This window comes from Halichondria panicea, chromosome 13 (genome assembly GCF_963675165.1).
Source record: "Halichondria panicea chromosome 13, odHalPani1.1, whole genome shotgun sequence".
Lineage (NCBI taxonomy): Eukaryota > Metazoa > Porifera > Demospongiae > Suberitida > Halichondriidae > Halichondria > Halichondria panicea.
This window is the reverse complement of record NC_087389.1, coordinates 6,089,878-6,109,290: the sequence shown is the minus strand read 5'-3', so window position 1 is coordinate 6,109,290 and position 19,413 is coordinate 6,089,878. Positions and strand designations below refer to the sequence as shown.

General features: G+C 42.3%; 4 protein-coding genes across 14 annotated transcripts; all 4 read left to right on the top strand.

The window, feature by feature from the left end:
* The first annotated feature begins 97 nt into the window (after window positions 1-97).
* LOC135347061 (eukaryotic translation initiation factor 4E type 3-like) lies at window positions 98-3,512 on the top strand. 7 transcript variants are annotated; one of them, XM_064544911.1, is made up of 6 exons: window positions 98-314; window positions 769-841; window positions 898-1,056; window positions 1,558-2,365; window positions 2,835-2,919; window positions 3,316-3,512. In XM_064544911.1, the coding sequence occupies exons 1-4, from the start codon at window positions 130-132 to the stop codon at window positions 1,837-1,839; spliced, it is 699 nt and encodes a 232-aa protein (XP_064400981.1). In that variant the 5' UTR covers window positions 98-129; the 3' UTR covers window positions 1,840-2,365; window positions 2,835-2,919; window positions 3,316-3,512. The 7 variants fall into 7 exon arrangements, with proteins under 7 accessions (XP_064400981.1, XP_064400978.1, XP_064400979.1 ...); XM_064544908.1 differs by having other exon boundaries at window positions 1,558-2,379; XM_064544909.1 differs by having other exon boundaries at window positions 1,558-2,403.
* A 1,066-nt stretch (window positions 3,513-4,578) lies between these two features.
* LOC135347049 (uncharacterized) lies at window positions 4,579-14,595 on the top strand. 5 transcript variants are annotated; one of them, XM_064544883.1, is made up of 16 exons: window positions 4,579-4,668; window positions 7,459-10,089; window positions 10,139-10,213; window positions 10,259-10,324; window positions 10,387-10,636; window positions 10,760-10,828; window positions 11,042-11,384; window positions 11,442-11,513; window positions 11,602-12,043; window positions 12,127-12,235; window positions 12,449-12,579; window positions 13,315-13,412; window positions 13,457-13,594; window positions 13,820-13,918; window positions 13,972-14,046; window positions 14,455-14,595. In XM_064544883.1, exons 2-8 carry the CDS (start codon window positions 8,548-8,550, stop codon window positions 11,491-11,493), a joined length of 2,397 nt encoding a protein of 798 aa, XP_064400953.1. In that variant the 5' UTR covers window positions 4,579-4,668; window positions 7,459-8,547; the 3' UTR covers window positions 11,494-11,513; window positions 11,602-12,043; window positions 12,127-12,235; window positions 12,449-12,579; window positions 13,315-13,412; window positions 13,457-13,594; window positions 13,820-13,918; window positions 13,972-14,046; window positions 14,455-14,595. The 5 variants fall into 5 exon arrangements, with proteins under 5 accessions (XP_064400953.1, XP_064400956.1, XP_064400955.1 ...); XM_064544886.1 differs by lacking the exon at window positions 13,457-13,594 and having other exon boundaries at window positions 12,449-12,541; XM_064544885.1 differs by having other exon boundaries at window positions 12,449-12,541; window positions 13,315-13,594.
* Window positions 14,164-16,976, top strand: LOC135347063 (protein phosphatase 1 regulatory subunit 12C-like). Its single transcript, XM_064544916.1, has 5 exons — window positions 14,164-14,744; window positions 14,963-15,119; window positions 15,373-15,542; window positions 15,966-16,178; window positions 16,813-16,976. Exons 1-5 carry the CDS (start codon window positions 14,707-14,709, stop codon window positions 16,922-16,924), a joined length of 690 nt encoding a protein of 229 aa, XP_064400986.1. The 5' UTR covers window positions 14,164-14,706; the 3' UTR covers window positions 16,925-16,976.
* A 181-nt stretch (window positions 16,977-17,157) lies between these two features.
* LOC135347074 (uncharacterized) lies at window positions 17,158-18,684 on the top strand. The gene is made up of 3 exons (XM_064544943.1): window positions 17,158-17,727; window positions 18,008-18,054; window positions 18,224-18,684. Exons 1-3 carry the CDS (start codon window positions 17,605-17,607, stop codon window positions 18,408-18,410), a joined length of 357 nt encoding a protein of 118 aa, XP_064401013.1. The 5' UTR covers window positions 17,158-17,604; the 3' UTR covers window positions 18,411-18,684.
* Window positions 18,685-19,413: the final 729 nt, after the last annotated feature.

Genomic DNA, 19,413 nt, shown 5'->3' with positions numbered 1-19,413 from the left:
AAGAATAATGATAAAGGTCGTCCAAGGAACAAACTGTTTGTTAAGCTAGAAAAAGGTCGTCACTAAAATAAACTACATGTACATCTGTGTTTTTCCTAGTTTCTCCCACTTGTTTAGATTCCCTACAAGATGGCTGACGGTACAGTGGCAGAAGACAGTACTCTAAGAACAGGGCGAGGTGGTGAAGAGATGCGGACCAGCTCTCCCAGGCTATCAAGGAAGGCAAGGGAAGATGCCGTGGCTGTGAATGAGCCTAGTGGGGAGGACCCTGATAATTATCTCCTTAACTCACCGTGGACGTTTTGGCATGACGCGTGAGTGTGTGTACGTACGTGTGTGTGTGTGTGTAGAAACTGGATAGTTGAGAAGGGGACAAAATGGTGTAGTTATATATCTGGTGGTGGCCATTGTGTGTGTGTAGCTAGTTTTATGCCAGTTCTGTGTTTGTGCTGTCCCCCTCCTTGTAAAGTATCGTTGTGCTGTGTCCAGGTAACAAGGTGTAGTCAAGTCATACACTCCCTTCCCTGTTATATTACGCATAGCCTCGAGGCATGATTTGGTACGGGGTCATCATGATATAAAACAGATGTAGCATGAGAATCCTTGTGTTTTATGCAATAGTCATACAGGCAACTGGCCCTCTGTCCCATGCTGTATCTACTACTAGTGTTGTACTCTATAGTGTATTTTGTGCTGTGCCCCTGTACTATAATATGGTGTGTGCGTGTTATTATAATTATATTGTGAATGTTCTCATTATTCATACAGTACACGAAGAGGAGCAACTGCCAAAGATTTCTTTGAGAATCTAAAACCTTTGTGTACAGTCAAGACCATCAAGGTGATGTCCATCACGTTCATTATAATATCAATACATCGCCCCCTACCCACCAACAGGCATTTTGGGGTGTGGTCAACAATATTCGTCCCATAGAGCAGTTGGGCGAGAGAGAGAGCTACCATCTTATGAGGAATGAGAATAGGAGACCTATTTGGGAGGACTCTGATAATGCTCATGGTGGATTGTGGTCATTCAAAGTCAGAAAGATGCACACAGTGAGGCGCCATGATTATAGTATACAAGTTCTGTGATAAGCAACGGCTATGTTATGATAGCCTTTACACTGTTTTCCAAATTTCAGTCGTTTTGGTAGCTATCTTTGAGAGACCGTAATTTGTGTTCATATTGTCCAATTTGCTGCATTCAATAGACCCTGGGTTTCATACAGGATTGTTAGCTGGGAGGGGGAAACGTTGATGTTGTTCCTTTTTTTACGAAATGATCATCGTAAAATTTTACAAAATGATTTTACGTCTGAGGTGCAATTTGGGCTTTTCGTGTGTTTCAAATCATGATATTTTACATTTTGCTATTACATCAGTCAAAGTTCTAGGGGGGGTTTTGGCTGGGGGCGATCCCAGCCCCCCCCCCTCCCTCTGTATGAAACCCTGATAGCTCAGAATTACTTTCCAATGGTGTGCTTAGATACAAGCACTGAAAAATGTTTACATTTGAAATCACAATCATAATCATGTCATAATCCCCCGCCCCCTCAGACCAAGGTATGGCAGGAGCTGTTGTTGGCTGCTGTGGGTGAGCAGTTCTCAGAGTGTGTGGGCGGTGGTGACTGTGTGTGTGGTGTGAGTGTGAGGATAAGAGGGTTCGATCAAGAAATCGTACAGATCTGGAATGAAGACATGCCTGTCCTCTCAAAGAGCTACTGTTCTGTTGGACAGGAAATGGTCCTCAACTTTATCAACACTGAGGAGATCAGCTCTGGGGTGGAGTTGTTGGAAGGGTGCGTTGGTACAATAACGTTAATTTCAGTATCTGCTTAGGAAGAGGCCTTTTGATGATGTGTTAACAGAAAACCCTTTCAATTTAGACCATCAGAACTCTAGTTACAGAGCGGATTATAGTACCCTAGAAATGAAGGATGTTAAGATGAGCTCTGTGGTGGAGCTGTTTGAAGAGTGAGATAACATTATTTCTAAAAGCAAAGAGTCTATTTCAGAAGAATTGTGTGGGCTTGTTATGCCATGGCCATAGTCTTTATGAAAATAGCCTGTTACAAATTTGTGTTTTGAGCATACCATCTGAACGAGAGCTTTCAGAATTCAGATTCGTGATCTGAGCTCTAGTTTCAGAGCTGATCGATGTACTGTACTTTTGTTTCTGCTGTACAGGTGTGAGTGTGTGGTGCACTTTGACCCCTGCTAGCCGTGCTGGTGGGGCCGGGGAGGGGAGAATGAGGTACATAAGAGTTCCAATAAAGAAGCATCACTGGGCAAAGATAATTCTCAAGTCTCTCTCTGGGAGGTGGTTTCAGACTACACCCATTTCCTGTGTTGAGGAGCACAACATGTGATGACTAAGAGGTGTAATAACTAGGGACAGAATAGGTGTGGCTTAGTGGTTAGGGTGGTGGCTTAGTAGATTAGATGATAGATAAGGCGTGGGTTCGATTCCTTCTTGGGGACTTTCTTTACAAATCAGTTAATAATATCCCTAAATTTTTAAGTCATCATACTCCTTCTCAAGTACATACAAGTTGGGGTGTCGCCCAGTTTCTGTGAAACAAAGTTTCACGGAAACCGGGCGACGACCCAACTTACCCTTTTTGGTAGACTAGGTTCTGTCTCTTTTTTTTGTAGAAATGGCTGAAATTATTTAACAATGTAATTGTGGTTTTGTTCTGCAAATCTCTGTTGCAAGTGCACGTACTGTACTATTAATGATTTGTGCTAATGTAATGTAGTTCTATAGGTTTCCCAGTAAGGCACTGCAAAAAGGTTCTATATTTATGCCTCAGTGCCTGTATCCTCCTCTATAGGTCCAGATTATCAAGTAGCGTGTCCAAGGAGGACAGTAAGAGAGTCGTCACCTTCCTCAACCACCCAGGACTACATCTCATTCAGGTACAGGCTCGTTATTAGCTTTTGTAGCTCTAAGAAATATAACATGAGATGATTATCTCAGAGATAGTTTTGTACCCAACTGGGTAATTTGACCAAGGCTAGAGCCAGGTCCCTTCCACCAGATAAAAAGGTGGTAGATTTATTACACCATGTGATACATGTAGGACATAAAGAGAGCGCATGTTTTATTAAATGGATTTCACCAACTCAAGTTATGACTTTTAATTATTATGCCAAGCATACTGTACTCTACTGTACTCTTGTTACGACGCAATTGACTCTAGCATTTCTGCACGTGGCAGCCAAAAACAATTATTACTAGCAGCTAGCTACATGTACGTAGCTTGTTAGTGCTTCTTATTATTCTTGTGCTAATTATCAACCCCCTCCCCCCAGCAGGGGTCAAGTACCTGTGCGGAAGGCGCCCCCTGAACCACCCACTACCCCTAACGATCCTCCAATCGTCCCCCTGTACCCCCAGATCTTGCTGCTAAGAAGAGGTCGCGAGGGTCAAAGGACAGAGGTCATGAGGCGGCAGATAAAGGGGAGGACCATAATACCATTGACTATCGAACAGCCACCCCCCAAGAAGTGTTAGAGTGAGTGAATAGTATAAATTAATGTGCAGGTATGTACTACATGTACATGTCCCCCGTTTAATCAATTGGTTAGTGGACTTGTTCAGTCGCCATAACTTGAATTCCGTGGATCCAATTTTATGATTTTCCCAAAGCTTACGAAAAAGACCTTTAAAATGGTACCAGATATTTGGGAGATGACAATTTTGGCACGATACCATGTAATAATAGCCCATGGTTCAAAGTTGAATTATGGCCACATCTAAATATTGGATTGAAATACATCATTTGAAAGGTCTCTTTCTAAGCTTTCGAAAATCATCAAATTTTTGAAAATGGGGTCACGGTACTAAAGTTATGGCTGCTGAAAGATGTTCAACTACTGCAACATGTCTGTGCTTGAATTATAACTAGTGTACCTATACACACACTATGACTGCACACCCCCCCACACACACACACACACACACACTATGACTGCACCCCCCACACAACACACACACACACACACACACACACACACACACACGCACGCACGCACACACACACTATGACTGCACCCCCCCCCCACACACACTTGACTGCATTCACACACACACACACACACACACACACACACACACACACACACACACACACACTATGACTGCCCCCCCCCACCCACACACACACACACACACACTCTGACTTCACCCCCCCCACACACACTTTGACTGCACCCCCCCCCCCACACACACACACTATGACTGCACCCCCCACACACACACACTTTGACTGCACCCCCTCACACACACACACTATGACTGCGCCCCCCCCCCACACACACACACACAGGATGATATTCTGCCAACAGTGCACTTCACAAAGTACCCAGCTGCCCTCCTCAAAGAAGTTGGTCAGAGTCTGTACAGCTGCTACACATTATCTTCATTTTTAGCTGAACTCGTTTTTACTGAACATAATTTCCACACTTTATTTGTTTCTACCCCTTTACTGTGTTTCATGTCACAATTAATTGTATTACTGTCCTGAATTAAAAAGAGCAAATGAAGTATAATGGTATAGACTCTACAAATATTTGTCAGATGAGCCCCACCTATCCAGGTTGGGGAATTCCCTTACATAAACAACAAGCCCTGAAAAATTTATTCTGAGCCACTGAGACCAGTTGGTAAGCCAGTAAATTAGACAGAGAATTAGAACTTGAAGTGATTATAAATTATATGCATGTCCATGATACCTCTTTAGCTATAGTCTATAATTTATAAATTTATAGCGTATGTTTTTATACCGGCATGTATTAGTCTTGCAAGCCGCAGATGTTGCATCCCTCTTTCTGGGTCTGGGTCCACAAGACTATAGGCATGTATATAAATGTCAAGTCTTGTGTACAGAATGTGTCCTTGCTGTCATTAACCTTGCTCAGTAGAGAGACAATGTGATACCTGTGATCTAAACCATAGAGGTATAACTTTATAGTATCGTATAGTGAGTAATTTTCGTTGGTGCAAATATTCGTATGAATAACCATTTAAATATTATTCGTACAGCTCAGGACCTATTGCATGCAGTTGTAGTTTTAATGTTTGTATAATTATGATGCTCTTCCATACAAAATAATATACGAAATTAACCCGGCCGCTATACGATATACTGTACAAAAACCCGGTATAATTGCTTTATACATGGATGTAGCGCACGTGAGATGTCCGGAATAATTAGAACAAGCATGCAGCTGCATGCAAGTAGCCTCGATCCCAAGCCGTTATAGAAAGAAGTTGAAAAATATGGCCTGACATTGATTGTATATCTGGGCGTGACAGGAACCGGAAACAAATGCAGAGATTCTTCACATTTTGTTTCCTGTCATAATTATTTCCCCGTATTAATAATTTAGCTTCGTATATGCTCTCAAGTACTGCCCCTTGTACAAGCTAGTAGGACTAACCATATAGATACTATAATTTACATGGATATGAAACGACGGTAGTTTCCGGTGTTTTGGCTGTCCCACTCATTGCATCGGATGTAGCGGAAGTTTACAGTATAGTATATAATTATACGATTATTCCAAATAAAAATGGCTACTCAAAGAGAGTCACTAGTTGTTCCAGCACTGAGAGCGTTATTTGAGAGAGTTTTGACGAATTTATGAATGAGAATAATGATGATGGAGGCTCTAAGATAGCCTTGAGTCATGACAAGGATGCATTTTACATGTATATAGATCAGTGGCGTAGGCAGAGGGGGGCTGACGGGGCTAGAGCCCCCCCCTTTTGTGTTTCATCAACTCCAAACCAGCTTGAATCACCTTATCTGTCAATCTTTTCTGCACTGTACTGCATGCGTAGTTACTAGAATGATGTCATTCAATGGAAATGTGGGCAGGGCCATCTACTGCGCATGCTTACTGCTGATGAAAAAAATAATGATGACCTTTTTTTTAGGTAAAATTCCAAGCTATTTAGCGCCTGCTCTGGCCCTGCTCAATGGATTTGAGCCCTACCCTTCCCAAAATCCTGGCTACGCCACTGTAGATCTCAGAGATTCTACTACAATTATTATACATGAATGAATGACGAGTATGCTTGGCTGTCGTAATTGTTGATATGGAGTAGAGGCTTTGAACTCAAACGACATGGACAGTGGACATCACTTTCTCATGTCGTTCTTTTGCCGGTCAATGAATGGTTTTCCTTCTTTCTTAATCTCGCCAACTTTTTTTTTCCTGTGAGGCGAGAGTCTGCTGTAAAAGAAAACATAAACGAAGTCAACAGCATGACATTGTAACATTACGAAAGAATAATCTACTTCAGTTCATAATAATTATAAATCAACCACAAATATTCATTGAAGGTGAAAAACATCTAGTACATTTTGTTGATTTCTAGCCACAATGAGACAACTGCAATACTAAAAAACCTTCTGCAAGGCATGAAGATGCCTTTGAACTACCTGATAAAAACAATTATAGGCATTGAAGGTTGATGGTCATATAAATTAAGTGACACAAAGAGACCTACTTGACAGCATCTATTGTGACAATTTATCCAGAAAGTTACAGCAGATACAAAACCAAATCATAATAATGGAAGGCACAACAATAATATATTAGCTAACAGCTTGATGTAAAACAAACACAGCAATCCGCTTATAAGCTAAGATTTCGAGTCACAAAGGTTGAAACACACCTTTACAGTAAAACATCATGATTAATCAGCTGTAAAAGCACTAAGCGAGCTAATCACGGACAAAACTTACTTCAGATAGTTAGTTGCAGAGTCAGTCGTGTTTTAGTTGAATTTGCAGCTCTTTTCATACAGCTATAGCTCTTTTTTCAACTCTGTCTAACTCATTGACAGCATGGCAGTGAGTGTCCCAGAAAATGTGCGCATACTAACTGTAAACTACGGTCGTTTCATATCCATGTAATTTATAGTATCTATGGACTAACACTGCCGGTGTGTTGTTTTTGCAAAATCTCTCTGCTTTTGTTTTTTGGTTCCTATAACCATGCACGTCCAGAATCAATCAATACCAGGCCTACATAGTTGGCGTCCTATAGCTAGCATTGTTTTAGAGACAACGAGGCTGGGAAAGCAGCTATATGCAAGCAAGATAGCTAAGTTTAATAGAACAGTGTGTGACTGAATAGTACACTAACAACTACAGCACTCTTGTTGGCTATGTTGCTTGGAATGTATTTTATAACTTTTCATGTCTGAATATGTTAAAGCACCAGAGTGTTCGCTGAAATATTCGAATCCTACCACACTGATACGTCACCTCTTATTGGAACATGCAGCTATATAGATGTATAATTAAGTCATGCAGATATATACTACACATATACGAGGAGGATAATTATGCACCCCGTATATCCTCCTTGTAGGTGGGGCATATCCTACACTGTGTCAGATAAAGTACGGTAATCAAATCTCAATTCTCTATCCTCTGCTAGGTTGTTGCTGCTTTTATTACATCATCTCAGGTCACTTCCGACTACGCTCTTGAAATTAGTAATAACCAATCTATACAAATATTTCGTATTTGCTGTAAACAATTCCTAAATTGATCAGAACATGGATAAATTCATTACTAGCATTCGCCAGAAATACATAGAAAGACTCTTGAATCGTCAAAAGCAATGGCCACCAGTTAGAGGAGACAGGCTCATCAACTTGCAGTTAGTGGAGGCTGAAAAAGAAGAAGGATTTAGAGCCGGCTTGCCACAACATGGTGCACCTGATGATAAGGTCAAGCGTACTCCAATTCTCCATGGCAACCTATTCAAAGTCGAAGAAAGCAAGAAACCAGTCAAGAAGCTCATCGTTGAAGGCAATGCTGGGATTGGTAAAACCACACTGTGTACCATGCTTGCTGAAGGGTGGGCAGAGGGCAAGATCCTGACACAATTCAACTGTGTTCTGTTGCTTCCACTGAGAGAGAATCGAGTGTCCTCTGCCACAAGTCTCGCTGAGCTGTTCAAACTTCTTCATGCCAATGAGAGGATTCGCCAATCTGTTGTAGAAGAGTTGGAAGAAAAAGAAGGAAAAAGTGTCCTCATCATAGCTGATGGCTGGGACGAGCTTAGTGAAGACAATCAATTAGAAACCTCATTTCTATATGACCTTCTCTTTGGTGATGTTCTTCCTTTTGCTTCTGTTCTCCTCACCTCACGACCTTCTGCTTCAGCTCCTCTTCATGACCTTCCCTCTGTAAACCGTTTGGTTGAGGTAGTTGGTTTCAATGAGGAGAATATCAAGCAATACATAGAATCAGAGTTTGAGCAATTTCCAGTTCTCTCATCAAGCAGCTTGAGAACAACCCAGTCATTCAGAGTGTGTGTTCTGTGCCCCTCAATTGTGCCATTGTTTGTAACTTGTGGCACACTTTAGACCAAGAGCTTCCTCGTACGCTAACTGAGCTGTACACTCAAATTATTCTTAACATTATCCTTCGTAATGTCAAAAAGAAGTTCCCTGATTGTCCTATTAGCTGCAATAGCTTTGACAAGATTCCGAATGATCTACAAAACACATTTTGGTTGATGTGTGAGTTTGCCTACGAGTGCTTATTATTAGATCAGCTGGTTTTCTCAGAAGATGATTTGTCCTTTCGCTTACCCGAAGTTGGTGACAAGTTGCTGTGCTTTGGTCTGTTGCAGTCTGCACGATCACTTCTACCTGTTGGTCATGGCCTGTCTTTTCACTTTGCTCACCTGACCATCCAGGAGTTCTTGGCTGCCCTCCATCTTGCTACTCTACCGAATGAAGAGAAACTGAAGATTGTTGAGACTAATGCTGACAGTGGCCGGTTTGACATGGTGTGGAGATTTATGTTTGGTATTGCTAGTAAGTACAATGGTAGTCATAGCGATAAGGTGATCAGTTTGGATCATGGTTTGACGGATCAATTTGTGTTTGCTGGAAAGCTTAAAAAGTTGGTTTTATTATGTCATGCTGCTTTCGAAGCTTCTGACTCTGGATTCTGCACAAAAGTTTGTAATTTGTATGGAGCAAATTTATTAGACGATAATTTCAGCACCACTTTTGACTGTGTAGCTGGGTTCTATGTTCTTCGTCATGCTGTAAATTGTGATGATATGGTTATCATAATATCCCATTGTGCAATCGATGATAAACTGTTGAAGGAACTAACTGACATACTTTCCAATGCGAATGGTAAACTGCAAGTCACACGATTATCCCTCCAGCAGACTAAGTTGTCTGACAAAGGTGTTGCTGATCTATTCAGGAGAGCCTCAGCTGCTTTTACAACTTTAGATTACCTCTCGTTGTCTTATAACAACTTCACTAACGTCACGTCGTCATTCATACACACATCTTGTATGAGCCTTACAACACTGAACTTATCCCACAATCCTCTTGGAGTGTCTGGCATACAGTCATTAGAGACAGCTGTACTGTCTGATGCTCTTATCAACCTGAAGGTACTGAAGCTAGCCAAAACCCTCACTGATGATGCTGACGTCAATGGAGCTCTACTGACCACCCTCTTACAGTCGATTGCCCCTCACTGTCCTGATCTGGTAAAATTACTCCTCTCTGATAATAATCTTGGTTTACCTGGATTATGTTCAGTTGTGGAGAACATTCCGTTACGATTGACTAAGATTGAATTATCAGCTACCCATCTCACCACTTCATTTCACTCTGAATCTCAATACACAGTCACCTGTGAGATGCTGAATATCAACCCTAACAGTTTAACTGTGATGGACTTGTCTGGTTCCAATTTCAGTGGAACTGCTGGAACTCTCTTACTGGCAAAGTTTCTTCAAGCATTTCCATATCTGGAACAACTTTACTGGTGGCGTTATTCTCTCACCTCTGCCGACATCATAATGCTTATCCACCATCTCAAGTTCGCTAATGTGATATGTAAGAATTTAAAAAGGTTGGATCTCAACCACAATTCCATTGATGATGAGGGAGTGATAGCTCTCACTGAGTGTCTACCAGAGCTGTTCCCTAGTCTGGAGGGGTTCAGTTACCTGGAGGACGGTGTTAGACTCTATGGTAATCCTGTGAACGAGGAGTTGATACTCATGTGCAATGAACAGTTGAAGGTACTCACTCAATAGTTCATGATTATGTTGCATTTATCTTAATACACAGACCATACGAGAATCAAGGAATTCTGCAGTGCTGACTGAGTGGGAGAGAACATGTTTACCTCCACTAAATGAAGAGGTGAGTTCTTGATTCATGCATAAAAATTATCTTATAATTTCCTAGATGAATCGTACTTTCCATTCTCTTTGGGATACGCTACTGTCGAAGATGATTGATGAGGCTCAAACGGTGAGTGTAGCAATTAATACATCATTATTTTTAACTTTTTACTGCAATCTTATCCATTATAGATATCTTCAGCTGTTTTCGACAGTATCCTTTCATGGTCAACCGCTAACGAACCAGCGGAATACAACAGAATTGTTTATGAGGTTGTTGATACAGTGGACACTCCTAGTGATGTCACTGATCCAGACACTCTCATCAATGAACAGAGCTTCTCTCAAGCATCACCAGTAGAGCACCACCCCACAGCTAGTGACAAGGCTACTTGTACTACAGCCCTGCAGTCTACACACAGAACAGACCAACATACAACAGGTGAGTCATCTTTGTCGGTAATCCATATACATCTACGTATTCATGAAATTCCTAGCTCTCTTAAAAGCAGAACACATTATATTACACTGCATTAATTATAGCAGTTATTATTAATACATGCAGCAATGACAGATGCTGTACCATCTGATGTCACTGAAGGACTCACTTCACATCCACACACCAGTCACTCAGGTATGTGTGGATCAGTACGTGATTACAGTTAACCATGCATGCATAAAATAATTGAATTTGGGGTAATTAATTATGTTCTTATAGGAACTATATAGAAATTTAATGTGTTCTGCTTTTAAGAGAGCTAGGAATTTCATGTCTCTGTCATTGACAAACAGTTCTGTTCACTCTCAGAGATTCCGCCCATTAACCACACCCATTTCCTTCTCCTAGGAGCTGGTGGACCGAGGACTGTGACCATTGAGGAATTGAAGGAGCATGCAAAAGTGACAGACTCTCAACTTGACACTGAAATTAAAGAGACTGACATGATCATTCTGGCAGCTCACTTTGACAATGTGGACACCTATGCTGTACAACTGGGACTGAGTCCTGCAGAGCAAAGTGATGTCAGAATTGCTCAACTTGCTAATGGCACACAAGTAGCGATGGACAAGGCCTTGAGACTGTGGAGACAGCATAATCCAGGGGCCGCTACTTACAGAGCTCTGGTGGAGATACTGTTGAGAATGGGAAAGGAAGAATTGGCCTTTAAAATGTGTCAGACAGCAGCTACGTAAGTGAACCAATAGGCCTATAATTAAATTTCATCATGCAATTATTTCACATGCAGGAAACCAATGATGTGTGATGTGGTGTGCAACAGGAGAAGATTTGAACAATAAACATTCCCAGCCCCTTTTAGGTAGAGAGCTCGAGACAAAAATACGGTTTTATTGAATCAATATTTTCTTGTTATTCACTTATTTATTATTCAATTATTTCACATGCAGGAAACCAATGATGTGTGATGTGGTGTGCAACAGGAGAAGATTTGAACAATAAACATTCCCAGCCCCTTTTAGGTAGAGAGCTCGAGACAAAAATACGGTTTTATTGAATCAATATTTTCTTGCTGCATTAGTTGATCCCAGTGTTTGTACAGATCGTTTGATTTCGTAGGATTATTGGTGCTCATTGTGTCCTGAAAGAAGTAATTTTGAGATAGAGACAAAAAATGTTGAGTGTGAGAATATTTCTTTCTAGCTATAGCTTAGTATACAACTACCATGGCCAGTGGATCAAGCTATCTTCAAGGGAAATGAATAAAACACCAGCCCCTCCCCCTCCCACTACTTCGCTGGGCTGGAAATCATGCCACATGGTGGATCACTGAAGAAAGAGAAGAGTAAAGCAAGAGACAGCTAGGATACTGAGTGCAGGCTCTATCTTCCTGTAAGTGATGCTTGTGAGCAGCACTATTACAGTATTTATTGTTCTCCAACATAATTATAACAAATTGTTGTCCCCTGTTTCAGGTGTGTTGTCAGATGAGGCTGTGTGGTGAGTAGCTCTATCACAAGTCAGTGGAGGACCAGGAGAGGGGCATCCTAGAGAGGAAGAGGAAGATACAGCACGCCATTACGGGTGAGGGGGTGTGGCTACACTGACCACCCTTGAAATAAAGACACCTCTTATAATCAGGCATTATAATCAGGGGAAGTCCCAACTCAATAGAAGCACATGAAATTAGCAGACACACTACAATAAACAGTTCACTTTCCATTAGTTAAAGTGTCCTTATTATTGTAATTTCTACTATAGCGTGTTTGCAGTTATCCGTGTATTCTCCCCATGCAGTGTGTGCAGATGGTCAGACCATCTCCACTGAGCTCAGGGGAGAAGCAGTCTCCATCAGGAAGACCATCAAGTGTGACCACCAGGAATGAGGGGGTGTGTTCTACTACCCCTTCCTAGTAGCTACAACCAGTGTGAGTACTGAAACACCATGACTGTATATTGCTCACCAGATAATGTATTGTTACCCGAGGCGCGTGGGCGGCCACGGGTATAGTAGTCTGTTGGTCTGTTTGTTTGTTTGTTTGTCACAGGTATATCTACTCACCTGGGTGCCACAGCGCTGCGTTTACAGCACAGATAGCCTTCACAGAACAATATCTTGGTTTAAATAGTGGCAGATTTTGATGTTAAAGCTTCATTGTCGAGCAAAAGCTAAGAAGCTTGAACTTGCACGTTGGCAGCTAGCTAGCTACACATGGCCTTGATTACGTAGTTGCAGCTGAAGTGATCCTTACCAGATATAATTATAGTAGAAAGCTAAAATTGTGACTGGTTGTTGGCTGTCTGGATCCTATACTCCAGCCTGGCCTGAGCCATACTTCTCTAAGTCTAAGACTCCAGGCTTCTTTGCTGTGATCCCTGTCCGCAGTGCATGTCTAATGTTTCAGCATGCCTCCAGTCTGGTTTAGTTTTATTGCTTTTGAGTTGCTCTTGCTAGTCATACATGCTACATGCACTGCATTATCACTCTATTATCATGTCACCAGCCGAGGGTTTGCACTTTAGTGCTCTAGTTTTAGTTTAGCTATCGAACACGGTAATTTTGTGCATTTGCCCCTTAAATTAGCTAACCCTTAACTTTCTGTGCCATGGCATTCTTTATTTCCTCTTACATCACTATCCACCCACACACACACACACACCAGATCTTGCGGCCCAGACTTACAAGGATGATGAGTATGTGTGGGCGGGATCCTAAGGTGGTGGTCACATGACCCGAGCACTAAACTCACAATTCACGAAGGTAATCAACATATAGTAGACTCTCGCTATTCTGGCTCTCTAAAGGCCACCTCAACATACCGGCCATTAATTTGGTCTGGCACGGATTGCTACTCTGAAATGCAGCCACTGTATACTGGCCAGTGCTGGCTGCCCAAACTAGGTTTTTGATGTCATTTTATACGGCTGAATATTACATTTTAGGTGAGGTCTAGCAGATAGAGAGCATAAATTAATTGTTCATTGGAGACAGAACTGCAAAATTAGTCATTATATTCGAGGTAGAGACCGCTTTTTAGCCATGGCTATATTGTCTGAAAAATAGCCACCTGGCTATTCCGGCCAAGCTGCACTGATTAACTATTTACTTTCACAGCCCCCCCCCCCCCCCCTACGCACACACCCCCACACACACCTGCATCCATGCAGTGTGTGATAAGGCATGCCTGAAAGAGTGTGGTGGTCCGGGGGCTGACAGCTGTAAGGAGTGTGCCCTGGGATATGAGGAGGTGGAGGGATCTTGTACAGGTGAGGAGACTGGCTTGCACTAGTACACAGTGTGACTCACCCTGGCCCACCAGATATTGATGAGTGTAGAGAAGATGACTCCATCTGTTCTAATGGTACTTACTGTCTCAACACCCCGGGCTGTCAGGGTGAGTAATAACTCAACACAAGTCACCTCACATTCAGAGGAAGCAGCTAATTCTCTAGTGACATGTTCAATACTGTTTATTCAAGTAGGCTAAATAATCAATATGTAAATCGTGCATTTTGGAGGCTCCAGCTTTCCTGTTTATTTGATGCAACGTTCACTGTCCTCATGAGCTGAAGGATATTGTTGGAAATTGTTAATTGGTATCAGAAACATTGTATTACATAATTATAGTCTGTGCATGTACTGTACTGTTTCCATGCGTTAACTATCTGTTAGGGCTCTTTAATGTACAAGCTCCTTCACTAATTGCTTTGCTTAGTACACAAGTATGAAGGCCTGCCTACACTGTACCTATACATGTATTGATTAATCCACTTTAATTGAGACTCTTGTTTTCCCACTGCAGGTATGAGGGCTAAACTGGATGCCTGTCCTCTCAAAGAGCTCGAGGATTTCACTATTCTCTCGTGTTTTGTTGGACTGGAAATGGTCCTACCCCCCACATAGCATCACATGTTGAGCAGTCACGAGGTGGACACGTACGGTAGTAACGAGCACCACTTCTGTCTGGCCCACAAGACTGCCCTCCGTGGCCGCCTGCCCATCATACAGTTCCTAGTGGAGAGTGGACTGCCCTCCTCCGCACTGCAGATACCAGATGACTCATTCACCATACCCGCCATGCTCGCTATACAGGTACAGGGAACACTTACTAATAGGCAGTTACTGGTTGTTCGTTTGACACCGACATTTCTGTATATCATCGAATGTTTAGTTTGGGCAATCTGAGAAAAATTAATGCCTTGAAAATAACCCGCTATCATAAAATTAATTGTGTTTGAAAATTGAGAATATTATTTTGCAATTTTGTGTTCAGTCTCCTAATAATTGACTACCATTTCCCCCTCCACTAGGTGGTTCAGTGGAGTGTCACATGTCAAGTGCCTTGAGTGGCTTCTCAAGACAGTCAAGAAGAGGAACAAACAGTCGGAAGTGACGGAGATACTGGATGAGTCTGGTGTGACCCCCGCCCACTTTGCAGCACAGGGAGGACACCTCGACTGTCGACAGGTGAGTGGGCGGATGTGTGAGTGGGTATGTGCTGTTAGTGTAATAAGTGCTTGCTCAAGTCTGAAACGTGTGTATCGCATAGCTATAGCAACGATAACTGAAAAAATGCAATCATGTTTTTAGTTTCTAAGTCTAGCTGTATCACTCCCCTACCCCACACACACCACCCACATACACACACATACACACACATGCACCCCCCCCCACACACACACACACACACACACACACACACACACACACACACACAGAGCTGCTTATGGACTTTGGCTACAGCATGGTCCACACGGACAGGGAGAACCAGAAGCCGGTGGATTGGGCCGATGCTATGGGTCAGAATATCTGTGTCCACTATCTCATGATGTACGAGACTTGTTGGGCACTCTCCGGAGAACTGACACACATGGCCGAGCAGCTCGCTATGTAAGTGGAGGGCCTTTAATTAGGGATTGTGTAGTGTGTGTGTATGGTGGTGTGTGTGCAAGTCTGTATGAGAGTGTGTCACTGGGAGAATTGCTACTGCTAGTGTCTACCGTATAGCCGGTAATTTTCGGGGAGCAAAATATTCGTGGTTGAGCAATATTTAGTCACTTTGTGGATAGTATGTTCGTAGTTGCTGCTTTCACTGCAGGTAAAGGTGGTCAAGGTCGCTTCATTCGTCGGTAAAATATTCGTGGTCCAGCTAGTGTTCAATCACGAAAACCACGAATATTTTGCCCCCACGAAAATTACCCGCTATACGGTATTCGATATTTAATTGTTGATAACCTAACTACACCACTCAATTGTCTGCACTGTTACTGTAATAAGCCCCTCCCCCTTGCCACACCCACCCCACCCCCTCAGTGTACAGAAGGAGAATGGACAGTTACGAGATGCATTCTCCAGTCTAGAGAAAGAGCATGAATCTGCCATTACTAAACTGCTGACTAGTCACGAGGAGAGACTGACTAAGATGAGGGAACATCACGTCGACCTCATGGCATCAATACTGCACATGAACCAGGACACTCCGCCCACTGGAGGGGGAGGGGCTACTGCACCATCAGCCAATAAGAAGTAAGTGCAATCACTCTGTAATGATTATTCTACACACGTAATTATTTCCTTGTGTTTGTATATATAACCGTGGGTGTATCTCAGAAATTATTTTGTGCCCAAAGTTAGTAATTATCCGTGGTCCATTTGACCCAATTTTATCAAACAAGAGCACTCTTGTATTACCGTATATGCTCGATCAGAGGCCGCTCTTGTATAAAGGACGCACTCAAATAGTAGCCTCCCTTGCTAGCAAAATGAAACATTTAGTAGCCGCTCTCAAATAGTAGCCTCAGTGAACTTTGACTCTAGCATTTCTGCATGTGGCAGCCAAAAACAATTATTACCAGCAGCTAGCTACATGTATGTAGCTACAAGTAGCAGCTTGTTAGTGCTTCACAAAGACTTTCTCATGACAGAGTTCAAGTTTATAAACAACAATTTAACTAAATATTTTGGAGCTAATAAACGCCGCTCTTGAACAGTACGTGGCCTCTCTTGAATTGTAGCCTCCTCTTCCAGCAAAATGAAACATTTAGTAGCCGCGGCTCCTGATCAAGCGTATACGGTAATTGTCATAAATAGAGTTTTCTGTAGCTCTCTTTATATCCTATCAAATGATGCCAAAAGTGAATTATCAACCCCCTCCCCCCAGCAGGGGTCAAGTACCTGTGCGGAAGACGCCCCCTGAACCACCCACTACCCCTAAACGATCCTCCAATCGTCTCCCTGTACCCCCGGATCCTGCCGCTAACAAGAGGTTGTGAGGGTCAAAGGACAGAGGTCATGAGGCGGCAGATAAAGGGGAGGACCATAATACCATTGACTATCGAACAGCCACCCCCCAAGAAGTGTTAGAGTGAGTGAATAGTATAAATTAATGTGCAGGTATGTACTACATGTACATGTCCCCCGTTTAATCAATTGGTTAGTGGACTCGTTCAGTCGCCATAACTTGAATTCCGTGGATTCAATTTTATGATTTTCCGAAAGCTTAGAAAAAGACTTTTCAAATAGTATCAGATATTTGGGAGATGACAGATTTAGCACGATACCATGTAATAATAGCCCAGGGTTCAAAGTTGAATTATGGCCATACCTAAATATTGGATTGAAATACATCATTAATATTTTGGTCACTTTCTAAGCTTTCAGAAAATCATCAAATTTTTGAAATTAGGGTCACAGTACTAAAGTTATGGCTGCTGAAAGATGTTCAACTGCTGCAACATGTCCGTGCTTGAATTATAATTAGGTACCTATACGCACACTATGACTGCACCCCCCCCACACACACACACACTCACACGCACACCCTCGCACACACACACCCTCCCCCCCACACACACCCCCTCCCACCACACACACGCACACACCCTCCCACCACACACACACACACACACCCACCCTCCCACCACACACCCCCCCACACACACACAGGAAGCAGATGACGTCAGTAGCTCAGCGTATGAATGCTAATGGAGAGGCTCGTAAACGTGGTGGTGGTATGACCCGAACCTTCTCTCCCCTCACTCCTATCATACAGCGCCTCTACAGCAAGTCACATGAGGTGAGAGACACTGTACATGTGTGTAGCTTGTGTGCAATACAGTAGAGTTACGTACGCACTGTATCATACCTGTTTGGTAGTGGCCATGCACCGGGCAGAGGTTTGGGGCCCGGCTGTATTATAGAGGGTGGCCTGCTAACACAGGTCCAAACACATGCTATGGAGCCCATTAACCTGGCTGTATTATAGAGGCTAGTTGTAGGGTATAGACAGGTTTCAATGTAACAAACAGCATACACTTATTTAGTAGCCACCTACATTGTTTGATTTCTGTGCCCAGGCTGATAGCAAGAGTGAGAAGTCCTCCAGGAGCCAGAGACACACAGAGTGAGTTATCCGTACACTTTACTGGGAGACCACTCGGCCATTGCATACACTTGCTAGTGTCACTGTGTATTACCAATCGTGTGTGTACACTATAGCAGTCACTTTAGTTGCAGCATTATTTCTGTTCTTTATAAATTACCCCCCACCCACACACGCCCACACACTGTAGAGACGCTAGGAGATCGGCTCCGAAAGTCAAGTTCTCTAAAACTATTACCGAGTTTCCAGACTACAGTCGCTATGCCAACCCGACAGAGATGAAATCAGTATCAAGCCCAGGTCAAAGTCCATCCCATGGCAAGTTGGGTGGGGACTCGCTGAGGGTCAAAGGTGAAAGCTCGGAACACATCAGTTAATTATTAGCATAGCACAAACTGTTCATTATTTTTATTGCTTATACTCAAGATTTGTATGTTACTAATGATAGTGTCATTTGCCATATGCACAGTGTGTAATGTAGGCCCTGATAAATTATGCTCAGAATAATTTTTAGCATCAATGTCCATTTTTGGTAAAGATCATTACATTAAGTTTTGCATAACGACATTTTCTGGCTTGAAGGTGGATTATGTCGCATTTTTGTATTTTTGATAATAAGCACATTTTTCGAGAATTAATAGGTAAAAATAATGTTATATATCAGGGCCTAGTGTGAGACTCTTCAATACCTAGTTGGAATTAGATCATGTTTGTCATAAATACTGCAATCTGATTGGTTAGAGGAAATGTTCTATCCAATTTAGAATATCATGTACTTCAATAGAAAATCTTGTACTTCACTTAGAAAACCATGTAGCAAAGATTAGATAAGAACATTTAAATCTGATTGGCTAAATACTCATGGTTGCTATGATCTAAAATGCTTAGACACTGTTTAGGAAGTTTCCACATGATTTAGAAGTCCTCAGGGCTAGTAGAACCCTCACTGCGTTCGGGATACTACAACCAGCCCTTTGGGCTTCTAAATCATGTAGAAACTTCCTAAACAGTGTCTAACTATTATTTAGATCCCATTTGAGTGTATTTAGCAGGGAACTATGAGCTATAGTTCCGGTACTATAGATTGCTCTGGGCTACAAACTACAACATTGTACATTGTATTGTGATTTACAAGAAGATACACATGTAATAACATAAAAATTATTGTAGCTAGATGCTTTGTCTAGTAATAATTATAATAACAGAACTAGAATGAAAGAGAGAAGCTCTAGTTTCCTTTTTTTGGCTTTGTTCGAAGGTAGTAGGAGACGCTCGTTTTTTGGGCAGTGTGCTGTGCTTTTTTGCTGCAAGGCTGCATGGGGGAGGAGCTGGATGTATGGAAGTGCTGGGATTCTAGCTTTGGCTTCTTCCTAAAGTTCC